The 15614-nt window shown below is 49.5% G+C and overlaps 1 protein-coding gene across 2 annotated transcripts in view; it reads left to right on the top strand.

The window, feature by feature from the left end:
• The window catches only part of TCP11L1 (t-complex 11 like 1), a 30687-nt gene extending 15927 nt beyond the window's left edge, over positions 1 to 14760 (top strand). For both annotated transcript variants that reach the window (XM_030885860.2, XM_045290954.1), the window contains 4 exons: positions 4226 to 4422; positions 7920 to 8101; positions 9489 to 9661; positions 10713 to 14760. In XM_030885860.2, the coding sequence (XP_030741720.1) occupies positions 4226 to 4422; positions 7920 to 8101; positions 9489 to 9661; positions 10713 to 10915 (755 nt within the window). In that variant the 3' untranslated portion in view covers positions 10916 to 14760. The remainder of the gene's footprint in view (positions 1 to 4225; positions 4423 to 7919; positions 8102 to 9488; positions 9662 to 10712) is intronic.
• The last annotated feature ends 854 nt before the right edge of the window (positions 14761 to 15614 follow it).

Here is a 15614-nt window from a genome sequence, read left to right as displayed (position 1 = left end):
TCCCTTCCCCTCTATCCCTCCCTCATGAACCCTTGATAATTTATAAATTATTATTATTTTTTCTTGTCTTACACTGACCAGTGTCTCCCTTCACCCATTTTTCTGTTGTCTGCCCCCCTGGGAGGGAGTTATATGTACATCATTGTTATCGGTTCCTGCTATCGCTCTGCACCTTTCCTTTACTCTCCTGGTACATGCTCATTCACAATGATATGAGTTTTTGTTCTGAGTCTTTGATGCTTGATACCTGATCCCTTCGACACCTCATGATCATGCAGGCTGGTGTGCTTCTTCCATGTGGGCTTTGTTGATTCTCAGCTAGATGATTGCTTGTTTATCTTTAAGCCTTTAATACCCCAGACACTATATCTTTTGATAGCCAGGCACCATCAGCTTTCTTCACCAGATTTGTTTATGCACCCACTTTGTCTTCAAGCGATCATGTCTGGAATGTAAGCATCACGGAATGTCAGTTTATTAGAACAAAGTGTTCTTGCATTGAGGGAGTACTTGAGGCCCAAGGTCCATCTGCTACCTTAATAGTTGGCTGTGTTTTTTCATGTTTAGTTGCTGTAGCATGGTAGGGTAAAAAGGTTGCACAGCTAACCCCAAAATCAGTGGTTCGAACTTACCAGCAGCACCTTGGGGCAAAGATGAGGCTATCTGCTCCCATAAAGATGTATAATCACCAAACCTTAGAAAGAGTTGCTGAGTTGTAATTGACTTGATGGCAATGGGTGAGTAGCTTAAAGTATAATGTTACCTACCTTGCAAACAAAAACAAGACTTTAGTATGAGAATAATTGAACTTGAGGAATTTAAAATTAAGATGTTAAAAAACAACAACACACACACAAAACCAACTTCAGGAGTACAACTATAACTGCTAAGCCTTGAAAAGAAAACTGACCTGATAAATGTGGAAATACAAGAAGGATGTAAGAATAGAAATGAAAAGGAACAAAGAAGTACTAACCTAAACGAGTTTTTAATGAAAACACCGTTTGAGGGAAATTGCAATGTTGGTCTTAATGACAAAGACAACACATTCCTTGGGACTGACTAGTGTCATTTACTCTTCTCTTCGGGAGGCTCCTTAGAAATGTCCCTTTGCCTAGAGACACAGTGCGGGAATTGTGCCCAATCTGACCCCACCAAACCGGGGTGAAACACTAAGGGTGTGCAAGGGGAGCAAAGCAATGAAGTCCCTGGGGAATATTAAAATTGACTTTGGGGCCAGGGCATAGCACCCCATCAGACTCAACCGGAAAACACTCCTAAAGGTCAACAAACAGACCTGGAGCTATTTATAGGCGTTTCTTTTTTTGTGGCTGTCATTGTTGCTGTTTTGTTTTTTGTTTTCTTTTGTTGTTATGTTTTGCTTTGTCTTGTTTTTGTGCTCATTATTGTCACTACATGTCTATCTAGATAAGATAGGCGGGATAAACAATCCAGAGAAGAAAACAACAAACCGACGTAAGTGGGGGAAAGTAAGGGGGTGCCAACAAACCCAGGAACAAGGGAACAGCAAGTGATCTAAAATCGCTGGCAAGGAGGGCATAGGATGCCTGGTGGGGCTTGATCACGGGCAATGTAGCCAAGAGGAATTACTGAAACCCAAATGAAGGCCGAACATGATAGTGGGACAAGAGGATAGTAAAAGGAAATACAGGAAAGAACTAGGAGGCAAAAGACATTTATAGAGGTCTAAATACAGGTATGTACATATGTAAATACGTTTATATATAATGATAGGGAAACATCTATGTACATATTCTTATTTGTTAAGTAGTAAGGCAGCAGATGGAAATTGGGCCTCCACTCAAGTACTCCCTCAATGCAAGAACACTTTGTTCTAATAACCTGGCATTCTGTGATGCTCACCTTCCCTGACACAATTGCTCAAGACATATATAGTGAAAGCACATAAGCACATATAGTGAAAAAAGCTGATGGTGCCCGGCTATCAAAAGATATAGTATCTGGGGTCTTAAAGGCTTGAAGATGAACAAGTGGCCATCTAGCTGAGAAGCAACAAAGCCCATCTGGAAGAAGCACACCAGCCTGTGTGATCATGAGGTGTCGAAGGAATCAGGTATCAGGAATCAAAGACCCAAAACCAAAAAAAATCATATCGATGTGAATGAGGGGGAGGTTGGAGTGGAGACCCAAAGCCCATCTGTAGACAATTGGACATCCCCTTACAGAGGGACACAAGGAAGATACAAACCAGTCATGGTGCAGTATAGCACTGATGAGACATACAATATTCCTCTAGTTCTTTGATGCTTCCCCTCCCCACTATCATGACCCCAATTCTACCTTACAAATCCGGTTAGATCAGAGCATGTATACTGGTACAGACAAGAGCTTGAAACATGGGGAATCTAGGACAGATAAACCCCCTCAGGACCAATACTGAGAGTAGTGATACAGGAGAATGTGGGGGGGAGGGTGGGGAACCGATCACAATGATTGACATATAACCCCTCTCAGGGGGATGGGCAACAGAAAAGTGGATGAAGGGAGACATCTGTCAGTGTAAGACATGAAAACATGCCAATAACTTATGAGTTATCAAGGGATCATGATAATTTATGGGGGGGAGGGGAGGAGAAATGAGCTGATACCAAGGGCTCAAGTACAAAGAAAATGTTTTGAAAATGATGATGGCAACATATGTACAAATGTGCTTGACCCAGTGGATGGATGTATGGATTGTGATAAGAGCTGTAAGAGCCCTCAATAAAATGATTTTTAAAAAAGAAAAGGAAATTTCCCTTTGCTTTGGTTCTACAGCTATAAATCCTCTGTCATTCCACGCAGGAAAGAGTCATGTTTCCGAACTTCTCAAAGTGGCAGGAAAACCACCCTACTTGGATCGTTAGGGTTCCCTTTGGCCTGCCCTTAGAATCTCATATCCTGGGGAAATCGCAGTTTTCAGATGCAAATCATTGAGTTCCCTGTAAGCCTCCAGTTTGGCTGGTCGAGATGACAGTGGTCGTCTGAACGGTTGGTTTATACAACCCCAGACGGAGAAGACGGAGGAGCTGCTGGGCCTGGAGGAGCCCTGGAGGTGGTCCGAGGAGAATGCCAACTAAGCCCCGGCCCCAGAAGACCGAAGGGTCACTGCGTATACTCCAAACCCAGCAGGAAAGCGCTGTCCTTGAGCCCCTTCTGACACACCTGGAAGCAGGTTTTGAGACATTTTGACCCACTTTGATGGACCATGCATACAGTTCATAGTTTGAGACTTTCTATCCCACTGCCCTTTGGGAGACAGGACCGTTTTGGAAGCAGAAGAATCTCAGTGTGAGAACCAGGTAGCTAAATTCTGGGTGCTGGAGTGGAAGGGTCAGGATAGTATTTGCTCGCAGAATCAATACCAAAGTTTGCCAGCACTGGTGGGCACAGAGCGCGCTGGCCTGCAGAAGGCCAAGGGGAGCGGGAAGCCTAAGGCCAGGGATCAGAACAGAGAATGCGGTGTGGGAGCATTGGTGTGTCCTCCTCGTCTGTCAGAGGGACTCCCGCCCTGACCCCGGCGCCCGTTTGGCCCAAGGTGGCCTCCACTTGGCAGTGCCGCAGACCCTCCCCAGACTCGACGAGGCACTTTTTGCTCAAATAACAAGGACAAGTGCCTCCTTTTCTTTCTCCTCTCTCTGAGAGTCCCTAGTGCATCCCTCAGCACAGAATAGTGCACGGAGGTTGAAAGCAAATTAAAGCTCCACATGTGTGTGATGGATGCCAGGCACGTGACAGCGTTGTTTCCTGTGAGGCCAAAGTAAACCAGGTAGTAGCAACCAGACTACGATCTAGACAAGGAACAAGCCTCCCCTCAGCCTAGTGGCTGCCTTGTACGGGGAAACTCGTCCTGTCTGTCTCCAGTTTTGCCCCTTTTCAGAGTAGAGTCATCACCTTTCAGATGGAAGAGGAGACCAGCATGTGTTGACCACGTGGCCAGGCCAGGCAGTTGCTTTGTAGTCATTACCATGTTCAGCCCTTACAGCAGCCTACGAGGTAGGTGCTGTGTTTGTGCATTGCCTTAGGTTAGGAATCTGATCTTCAGAGGGATTATGACTTCCCTGAGATCACTCAGCTATTTCTATTTAATTCCAAAGTCCACACTATGTACTTTACATCACTGCCAGAAGGACCTTCCTTAAAGCCATTCTAAGAAACGTGCCTGCAGAATGTCGTAGTGATGTTTGCAGTTTATTTTTCACAGATTCCTTGGACTTTGTCACCCAGTGGCTGGAGGAAGCCGCAGATGACCTTACGACTCAGAAGTGTGAACATTCCCCACCTGCTGGGGAAGAGGCTGCTGGCTCAAGGGAGGCCCCTGGGCTGAGTCCTGTCGCCGTCCAGAATTATGCGTACCTGCAGCTTCTGAAGTGGGGCCACGGCCAAAGGCCGTTCCCTGAAGTAAGCACTCTGAGTAGTCTCACTTCTCAAATGTCTTCTGTGCCGTTGAGCTTCTGTTTAGAAAGCTTTATTAAGATACAATTCACATAAAAGGTACCCTTTTAATCTATACAGTTCAGTTATTTTTATTGTATTTGCAGAGTTGTCCAACCATCACCACTGTTGAATCCAGATATTTTCATCACTCCCCGCCAAAAAACCCCTGTCTACTAGCAGTCACTCCCTCCTCCGTACCCTGATCGGCCTCTTGTCTCTATGGATTTACCTACGGGGAACACGCTGTGTACGTGGACTCCTACCCTGTGTGACCTTTTGTGGCTGGCTCTTTTTCAGCATTCATCCATCCATGTGATAGCTTCCCAGAAACTCCGTACCGACTCGGTGCCAGCTAGCAGCACCCTGGTCAGAGTCCAGGACGCCCATAGGGTTTCCGAGGCCGTCTTCTTTCTAGCCGCAGACGCACCACGTCTTCCCCCGCTGATTGGCTGGTGGGTTTTGACAGACTACCTTTCTGTTAGCAAGGGAAAGTTCCCTCAATGTTGTAGCTTCATCAGCATTAACTTGCCTCCCTACTTATATCTGGGAAATATTCCACTGCGCAAAGCTACACTACGTCTTTCTGATCCATTCGTCGTTGGTGGACACCAGTTTTTCTTTCTTGGCCAATGCAAGCAGTACTTCCCCGATCACGCTTGTGACAGCATGTTCAGTTCTCTCGGGCGCACAGGGGGCCACGTGGTGCCTCTGTTTCACATTTTGAAGAACTGCCAAGTAGGTTCCCAAAGTGGCTGAGTGCGATCCTACCAGCCCTGTGTGCGAGCCCCGGTCTGAGCAGCCCTTGGACTTGGGCATGTCGATGGCCAGCACAGCTGCAGCGCCTGCTGCTTTTCGTTCCCTCTCTCCCTTTCCTGCCGGGGAGCCGCGCTTCCCTCCCACGTTTCCAAGGGGGATTCACGAGGGGCTGGCCTGCTTTGTCTGTCAGCACATGGCTTGGTGTAGAAAGCACCCTGTCCACCCCCCTCTTTTGAGGGCACCAAGGCTTCTTTAACCTCAATACCAGTCTCACTGAAGTGTCCTCATTTTGGTTCTTGAGAAGAGGCCCCCCCCACCCCTTTACTCTCTTGTGTGCTGGAAGAAGAAGGGCGAGCAGGAGGGACCCTGCACCTTTGCGATCACTAGCTTGGCTTTGCCGAAGCCCCCCACCCACGAAGCTGGGCTTTCCCTGGGGGCCGATGTCTCCTCCCCAGAGTTGATTCTTAGGAATCTTTTGCACTTAAGCTCAGGTCCCTGCACACTGTGGGGAGCCCCCGGTACAAGCAAGGAAGCACCCGACCTTGTAGTGAGTCCAAACCTGGCTCGCGGCCATGGAGCCGGTTCCAGTCCCAGCGCCCCGACGGGGCAGGGCTTTCCAGGCGTTGACTGCTGGTGCAAGAGCAGGCCACCTCTTCCTTTTCCTCTGGCCTAGCGGGTAGGCTTCTGCCACTGACCTGGCAGTTAGCCAGGTAATGCTGGACCCACCAAGCCCCTCCTGCCTGGCCATGAGATGGGAAAGAAAGAAAAAGCAGCTGATAAAATGATGCTTAGACAAGGGTCTCAAAAGTCTGTGAATAAATTCCATGAATTTTTATTCCATTTCCCCACTAACTCCCTGAAGCCTCCTTGTACATTTAAGCAGACTTAGCAACAACAAAGGATTCTCAATCTTCAAATACAGTATTTAGCATCTTCAGAAGAGCTCTGGGGCAAGACCCCAAGTTATGAACATTTTGGTTTGATGTCTCTATGGCTTGCAGCATGGGGGTGCTTGGAATCCTTTATTTAACCTTGAACCCTTAGGGCAGGAGCCTGATTTCCTCAGCCTTCCCGCCCCTCTCTTCTCACCCCCACACTGCCATGCTGGGACCCCGGGCTGTCTCTACGGAACTCACTGGCTACTTTCAAAAGTACCATTCCCACTCTTTGGATGCTGGATTCATGTCCCACCTCCACTACGCTGGGTGCTGATGCGGTAAATAAGTATCGTCTCTTTCAAGAAAATGTCCCCACCTTCCCTCAAATGTTCTATGTAGAATGACCCATCCTGGCCCACCTGGGACTAAAGAGGTCCCCAGGAGTGAAGATTTTCTGTTTTAAAATTGGTGCAATACCTAATAAAATCTGCCATCAGAGAAAATTGTATTAGAGCTTAAATTCTGAGCACCCTGCTTGCAAAAGGCTGTGGATGACAGTGAGAGCCCCCAATCCATTTGCAGAGTCCCCATGTGGATTAAGCCTCTGAGCACCCTGGCAAAAAGCTGTGGATGACAGTGAGAGTCCCCCTGTGGATTAAGCCTCCATTGAATTCGCTTTGACCATCGCCTAAGGGTGTGAATAGTCGCACCCTCGGGCAGAGTGCACTGGAAAGTGGGCCACTTACCTCCACCCATTGAGCAGCCCAGGGAGGGGCAGTCTTCCTTGGGGCTTCCCTGGGTGTGTCCTTGATGGGTATCACCATTTTGGGGGTTTTATAAGCGCTTCAGTCTGCCATAGTGCACCTGTCCGCCATAGCTCTGGTAATCCCACCTGTAACTAGGATGTATTGATCTGCCACCAACCTTACATTTTGTGACCGTTTTTTGACCTCCCGTACCCTCTCTAAAGTTTTGTATCTCAGCAAACGCTAGGACTCCATTAGGGTCTCATGCTAATGGTCTCCCTCGTCTGAATGATACATCTTTGTGTGTGTCTTGTCCTTGTCCTATTTAAGACTTAATAAATGTTCTCTTGAAAAAAAAATGAATGAAATTGAGAAGCATTGGGGAAAATAAACAATGAAAAAAACCAACAAACTGGTACAGTGCCAACACAGAGGAGCTGGTGAGTAGGTAGGTCCCTTGTCGCTGCCCCTCATTACCCTCTCCTTTCTATTGAATTGCTGCTGCTGCTGCTGCGAGGGGCCGTGGCATCGAGTCCACACATGTAACCACGTGTGGATTAGAGTAGAACCGTGCTCCAGAGGGTTTGAGAGGCTAGGGCCTTTCAGAAGCAGATCACCAGTTCTGTGTTCTGGCTGCCTCTGTGCATTGAACCATCAACTGTGGGGCCAGAGGTCAAATGCTTATCTCCTTATGTCATCCAGGAACTCCTGATGGTAGAACTCTTGCGAGGGTCAAGTCTGCTAGCTACTTTACATTCATTATCTTTTTCCGTCTTTAAAAGCCATCTGACGTAGGGATTCTTGTGCGTAACATTCAGAGTTGAAGAAAAGGGCATGAGGTCATGCTACTATTAAGTGATGGAGCTCTGATTCACACACACACACACCTCCCGTGCTTTACCAGCATGTTGATATGCCTGCTTCCTAAGTACGAGGGGACTCTGAGATGGACAAATCCACACAGACCTCTCTTACCACGCTGAAGTGACTCCCGAAAAATCCTGAGGGCCCGCTGTCTCCTGCTGGCCAGCTGGAGTCTTGTCCTGGGAATGACCTTTGTCTCACCTTCACCTTCACACAGACGGTGCTGATGGACCAGCCGCGCTTCCAGGAGCTCCAGCGCCAGCTGGAGCAGCTCACCATCCTGGGGGCGGTACTGCTGGTCACGTTCAGCATGGCAGGCCCCGGGGTGTTCGGCCAGGCCGACTCTGCTGAGAAACTCAAGATGGTCATCAAGATTCTGCTCATCGACATGCATCTGCCGTGAGTGGCTGTGGATTGTGGGTGAGGGTGGCTGAGAGCAGCCCGGAGGGGGCTCCCAGAAAAATCCCTGCTGTCTAACTTGTCTGCTCCCTTGATGACGAGCCAGCAGAGCTGATGCCGCTGGGCTCTGCAGTAGAATCAGCCCTGGTGCTAGCAGGGCCCTTCCAGGCTGTGGTGACTTGTTCGTGCTCAGTAACCAGTGTGACAGGACACGCTTGCGCAGATGCCTAACTGAAGTAGGGACCTCACCAACTGAAACCTGCCTAACTGTGCTTAGGACAGCCTCATATTTCCCATTCTCCTCCAATGCATCCTGAAATTACTGCTGGCCACCCACTGAATCGATTTCACTGTCATCTCCCAGTGCTTCCACACCATGCCCAGCTCCCCACGGAGAACTGGTCCTGAGTGTCAATGTAGTGCCGTACTGCTCAGCACTAACATGTGTGCTCAGGTGCAGTAACAGCCCCTGGAGTCCAGTTGTGTCAGGAGATGTGGATGGTCCATAGAATATTTTTACACGATCTAAGTAAGCATCGTATCTGCCGAGCTCCAATCCAGAGGAGTCCTGGATGGAAACGACCCTCGGACATTCCGATCGTGTGTGCTCAGGACAGCGAGGTGTGTGTCTGCGTGTCCTGCAGCCAGCAGTGGTGACTTCAGCCCGGAGGGTGTTTGCTGAGCTGAGACACTGGCTTCCCTAGGCTTACTCACCTAGCTCACCTGTGGGGAAGCTCACCGGCAGGGGGCCCCAGTGGGGTGCTGGAAGGGGCTCTCAGGCCTGGCCCCGACTAGTAGACTGCTCCGGAAAGACGGCAGTTACCAGCTCAGAACACTTCCAGGAGGAGAGTTCCCCTCAGGTGCTCTGGAGAGCCCGGGGCCCAGGGACGCAAGGTACTAATGCTGTTAACTTTCAAATTCCAGTTTGACTTAAAAGCGTTAACAGGCTGATGAGTTTTTAAAAATCGAGAAGTACAAGAGTGTCCAGTGGAAATTCTCTGGAGCCCCCAGTTCCTAGTTTCTTGTGACTTGCTGGTGCGTCAGGCTCCAGAGGGATCTGAAAATGCTCTGAAGTCTAACCCAGGCCTGCTTGAGCACCACACAGGTGTGAAGCGTTGGTCCTGCTTAGGGCCTGTGTCCTGCTTTCCCCTGAGCCCTCTTCTCCCCGAGGCCCTGTCCTGCAGAGGGGCAAGAGAAGGTTCTCCCAGTGGGGTGTGCATGGCCTGGGAGGGTGGAGGGAGGGAAGAGGAGCCCATCCTTTGTCTGCAGAACCCGTTGTCAGGCTGTTGTAATGCTCGTCAGGGCGGGATGTGTGCACCGGCCACATGTGCATTGTAGTCATCGGCTTTTTCTTCTGCGGGTTTCCCCTCCCCCCCCTCTGCTGCAGCTCCTTCCACCTGGACGATGCCCTAACTGCCATCGGGGAGAAAGTCTGCGTGGAGGTGAGCAGCTGCCTCTCCCGGTGCGGGCTCGCTCCCTTCACCACAGACAAGGAGACCGTGCTCAGGGGCCAGATCCAGGCTGTGTCCAGTCCCGACAACCCTGTTCGCAGGATCATGGGTATGTTTGTGGGGAGGCAGGCCTTCCGTGTGCTGGTAGACAGGCCCTTCCAAAGGAGGCTGGGTGCGAATGTGATGGAGAGGGAGTTCCCGCCCGCAGGGTGATCAGGTCATTGGCATTGGAGGTCATTCCACTCACCTGCCATGGGTTAGGATCTGCAGAGGCGGGCAGGCAGGGCCCATGTAGTTAAAAAACAAAACAAAACCCATTCAATATCAATGCACCTGCTGTTTTTGTGAGTCCCTGGGAAATACAAACAATTAAGCGCTTGCCTACTAGCACCAAGGTTGAGGGTTCAAATCCCTCCCAGAGGCGGCACCTAGGGAACAGGCTTGGTGGTCTGCTTGTGGAAGGGGTCAGCTTGAAAACCTTTAGGAGCAATTTAGTGCTGCCTACCAGAGGTGACCAGGAGTCTGACCAGTACCACGGCCCCTGGCATCACTCGCTGTGCTGGTGGTCAACGCCGCAAGCAGGACCCAAACAGCTGTGGGGTTGAAGCTCAAACTCTTTGAAGCCCTTTGTGTGGCTGATTTTGCAGGCGAGCGCAAGAACGTCGTAGAGGGGCTTAGAGAAAGGGTCTGGCTCGGTTGCTCCACTGTTGGACAAGTTCATAAACACCCCCGACTTCTACAGCCCCGGCATCAGAGGAGAACGCTCCTGCTTCCTCCATGTGGGCTTCGTGGGAAAGAGGGAGATCACAAACCAACAGTGCTAGAATCTCCTTTATTCTCTTTTCTTCTTTTGAACTTGTAATGCCCATTTCATTTTTTTCTGCCTCAACCAAGTCCGGGCCTAGTGGAGTTGGAGCCCTATGCAGGAGAGCTTGCTGAGCAAGAGGAGCAGGGCCCCCACCCGCCTCAGTCTCACTGTCTCCAGGGCAGAGACGAAGGAGAGTGAACGCTCCCAGGCGCAGGTGTCCGCACTTGGTCGGGGGCTGGCTCGGGAGGGTTCCCCGCAGAAGTGATGTTTACACTCAGAACCAAGGCAGCGTCACTCGTTTATCAATTGAGCCCGAAAGAGAAACAGTCATCCGCCTTCTTCTCCTTCACAGATTCCCGAATCTTGACCTTCTTAGAAACCTACCTTGCCTCAGGCCTTCAGAAGCCGTTTCCCACAATTCCTGGTGGACTGGGCCCAGTTCAGACAGAGCTGGAGGAAGTTGCTATTAAATTCGTGCGCCTGGTCAATTACAACAAGATGGTCTTCAGCCCCTACTATGATGCAATCCTCACTAAGCGCCTGGGCCCAGCCTAACCTGTGTGCGCCTGACAGCAGGTTCAGTCGCTCGGCTCAGAGTACCCAGCCCCAGCCCTGCCCCCTCCGGACATTTGTCTTGACAGCACTGTTTCCAGCCGAGGGGAGAGTGGTGTGTGCCGCTGTTGGAAAGAGGTTGAAATATGCACTGAATGCTGTTTTGTGGGGTTGCGTTCATGAGTGCAAGTGCACAAGTCAAAGCAGCTGTTTGTCATCCAGGTAACACTCAGCGTTTCCCCCATTGACCCTGTGTTAGGGTCTGCAGAGGCGGCCAGGCAGGGCACATGTAGTTAAAAGGTTACATGTTTCACTCCAAACTCCCCTGTCTCCCCAGGGGGTTGGGCACCTCTCTCCGAACATGTTCTTTCTGATAGCTTACCCTGGCAGCCTCGGCCATCTGCCCCTCTCCAACACAGACTCCCCTCCAGTCTCGGGATATTTGGAGTGTGACGGGCTGGCCAGTCGTACTGCTTCTAGTTTTTAGGGCTTTCTCTCTGCCTGATGATGAAGCGTTCTCTCCTGCATGCACGACGTTTGAACCCGGGGGTCATCATTAAGACTGACAGGGTCCAGAGAAGGGCACTTGGAGACGTAAAGAGGAAACTCAAGTGTCTGGGATTCCTACTGAAACAGTACACACGTGTTGACTGGATTAGTCTTCGGGAAAGGAGATTCCATTGTTTTCAGGTAAAAGAGCTGAGGTGAATTAATCTGTTGTAGGAGAAAGTCAATTAAAAAAAAATACTCCCCGCGCGCCCCCCCCCCCCTTCTTCTTCTTTTTTAGCAATATTTATCTAAAGAGCTACAGGGACCAGAATTCCAAATTCCTGGCCCCTCCTGTGACTGTGAAAGAGGAATTTGGGCCCAAGAGGTGATCAGTTAAAACCGAAGTTTTAACGGCCTGTGTCTTTGGCAGGGGGTGGGGAACTAGACCAGGACATTATACTGGCAGCAGAGCCATGGGGTGACTGGAGGGAGCTCCAACTGCAAGCACAGCCAGGAGGTAACGTATTGCAAGAGACCCCTGTGTTAAAGGGGCGGGGCAGGGGCATACACGCCAGCCCTGTGAGCGCTTGCAGGTGTGGGTGGTTATGTCAGGGCGAAATGCGGAGAGCCGTGCTGTGATCCTGTGCACTTGTGATCGGGAATGCACGCTGCATAACTTGGAAGCCATGTCAGAAAGGTAAGGCCAACAGCGATCCTGGGTCGGCCAGGGGAACAGGCCACCTTTCACTCACTGCCAGGAGGTGGGTTTCTGCCCCTTCGGTGTCGGGAAATGAACCTAGCGATAGACTGGCGTTTGATAGAAGACTTAAAGAACCTCTTCCAGTGCCCTTGAGAAGGCAGGCTGCTACCATAGGGCGGCTTGGGGTCTTTTTAAGGTTCTTGATGTTCCCAGTGGTTAGACAGAGGACTTGGATCTGACTAAAGGAGCTCCTGTTGAATCAGATGCAAACAGGTCAGCTATTAAAATGAATTCTAATTTTACTATGGTACAGTGACTTTGAGGAAGGTTGGGGGAGGGAGGGGAGAACTGGTGTGTCGTCTGGTCGTGTGTTACTCTGGGGCAAGAAACCAAGAACAACAGCCGCACCGTGTGTTTCATTAGGTGACTTGGGTCGGTCCTTGAGGTAGAGGTGACTGTGCAGGGCAGCATGTGGCCCGAGAAGGTCCGAGCACTCGAGGGCAGTGCTCGCCTGCCTGCCTTGAACTTTTCCCTCCTCCTCCAAGAATGAGTGAAGGAGTGTTACCCGCAAATATGCAAAATCTCAGTAACTCCTGTGACTCAGAATATCACCTCCATAAGTTCCAGATTGACCCAGTGAAGTTCAGGTTTTTGATGCCCAGGTTACAAGGAACTTCAAAACTGTCTTGGCTCCCCACTACCTTGCTGTCTGCTGGTGGAATGCTATACACATGGCAGGAGCCAAGGATGATGGTGACAAAGTTCAGAACCACAGTATTCATATTGAATTGGCTTTGAACTCATTTTCTTCCCGGAACCCCATAGGATCATTACTAAGGGCCCAGAAAGTTCATTTGGCCACTCAGGAAATGTTTATTAAGCATCTATTTATGCCTTCTCCCTCTAACTCTTACTCCAAAATGGAATAATGGCCTTTGAAGTATGTTATCGTTCATCAGAATGGAATTGGTTTGATATATTTAATACTTGCCTGATGTGACTCCACTCCCTGCCTGACAGGTGTGTAGAGATAAAGTGTCTCTTCATGAACTTGCTAAGGTGACTCTGGGGGGGTAAAACTGAGGGCCTCGGCGAGGTCGGCCATACTACCAAGCCTCTCGATGTATTTCAGTCTTAGGAATAACTGCCACTCAGTTGTTTTTTAGCAAATGTTGCTAAAAAATGTTGGGTTAAATCTGTTTATGAAACCATATAAGCAATTATAAACTTACTTCGGTAAGAACCACATGCCTGTCATGTCTGATTAAATATAATAGACAAGTGTTTTTTATCCCTGGGAAAGAAGTTCCCAAAGATTGGACATAATAGCGTATATGCGCATATATCGGCCAACACTTCTGAATGGATTCTTCTAGCGGGCCTCTTTCTGGCGAGGGGCTTTTCTCATTTCTCCAGAGCTGTAGGGTCCCTGGGAGTGGGGGAGAGGTGTTGCTCGGGAGAGGGCAGCTGCTGTGCTCGATGGCTCCAGTCTGTGTAACACCGTGCGTGTTCTCTCTTGTCTGGAGGCGGTAGAAAAATGAGCAGCTGTCAGTCAAGCAGGGCTGCAATCGCACCTCTGTTGTGTATTAGCTGGTTAAATCGGAGCCCAACACCTACAAATGAGAAGCCTCGAGTTCTCGGCTCTCTTCCACCTGGCGTACTGTGATATAGCTGACAACTAGACTGATGGCATTGTGCAAAAGGGCCTGCTGTAGAGAAAGAAGATGAGGGCTGGAGTGCTGCCTGTATAGGACAGACGGACGGACACTACACTCCCTCAGCCCTCAGTGTCTTCACCTGGTAAACGGGATCATTACTCACTCCCGCCATTATTCCTGTGAGGATTAAATGTGATAATGGATAGTAAATGCTGTGAGCATGAACAGGGCTGTCCACTGCTGTATCCGTAATAAAGGACAGCACACAGCCCTCTGTCTGCCTGTGGGTGCACATCTGTTGTAGCTTCCACCGTGGGCCACAGTGTACAAACGTGAAGAGGCCTTGTGCTGCCCCAGCTGCTTTTCCTTTCTTCATCCATCTGAACAGAAGCCGCGCTCGTGTCCCAGCTCCTGCCATCCACCTCTCCCGTGTCCAACCCTACGTTACAGGAATGTATGTGGGTCAAAGTGAACGAATGAGTGAGGGGTAGGTTATGAAAGTGACATTTAAAGTCTAGCTCTCATCTAAAAGGACCCTGGGGGCCCTAGGAGGGAAGCCTGAACTGGCGAACTGCAAGAGGAAGACCCATGAGGCTGTCTGCTCGAGCGACGACGTTCAGCCTCAGTAGCCCCTGCACAGATGGGTCACTGTGGGTTAGAACCGACTCAATGGCAGTGGTGATCTCATTTTAAGACAGGATTGAAATAAATAACCACCATGTTACTTGCAAGTGCATTTGTTAGGTTTTGAATTGTCTAAACATTTTCATGGATAATTTTAAAAATGTATAGTATTCAACATAGCTCCTGATGAGAGGTGACCTTCTCACCCAATAAACTCAGCCTGCAGTATCTTCACCGACACTGTCAGAAATGGCCAGCGTCCAAGAAGTCGGCATCAGGAACCGAAACAGCCAGAATTTTACACCTTCCTCTTTTACACCTAAGTGGGTTTCTGTCCTGCCTATCTTAAAGCAAGCTTTCTGAACCTAAGAACCAGACCTCATCTTTTTGGCCTGATTTGATGGAGTGTCATTTATTTGGTTTTGAAATCAGATGTGTCTGGAATTAGTGGCAGTAGTCAAATTTCACCTCCCTAATTTAGCCTAACCACTGAAAAAGTTTTGCTTTATCTGTACCCCAAACTTTGGGGATTTTAAAGTGCATATTCTGACATAAAAATGTAACCTAAAGTTTAGTTAACACGTTTACACCCCCCACACCCACACCCGTTTTTCTCACATTCACACCGCTTGTTTTTGAACGGGTTGTCTGGCACAAGGAGCCCTGCTAGCGTGGTGGCTGGATTACGTAGTTGAGGCCGTCAGCCACTCCAAGGGAGGCTCGGCCTCAGAAACCCTTCCTCCTCTGGTTCACAGGGTCGCTGTGAATCGGCCTCCACTCGGTGGCAGTGAGGCTGATTTTGCCCTCCTGTCCTGCCGGCAGCAAGATCTGTGGTTCAGACCCAGCAGCTGCTCCTCGAGGGAGAGATGAGGTGATCACCTCTCCTATTGATCGACAACCTTGGCGGCCCTCAGGAGCTGCTCTTTTGTGTCTCCTATAGGGTTGTTGCTATGCGCTAGACTCATCTTGAGTTGTTCTTTACCCCCTTTGCCTTAAAAGAGAAACTGGCCAGTGCGAACAGGGAAGAAAATATAATCATTGAATTGCAATCTTAATGGTTTTTCTTGACGTTCAGTCCCCAAACCTAGTAAGCTGTCACTTCGGTTGAATACACAAGATTTTTTTTTTTTTATTTAACATTTTATTAGGGGCTCATACAACTGTTATCCCAATCCATACACACATCAATTGTGTAAAGCGCATTTGTACATCGTTTCTCAAAACATTTTCT

Source organism: Echinops telfairi, unplaced genomic scaffold (genome assembly GCF_000313985.2).
Source record: "Echinops telfairi isolate 266 unplaced genomic scaffold, ASM31398v2 ScPeMD7_60;HRSCAF=208, whole genome shotgun sequence".
In the NCBI taxonomy this organism is placed as follows: Eukaryota; Metazoa; Chordata; class Mammalia; order Afrosoricida; family Tenrecidae; genus Echinops; species Echinops telfairi.
This window is presented reverse-complemented; position numbering and strand designations above follow the sequence as displayed.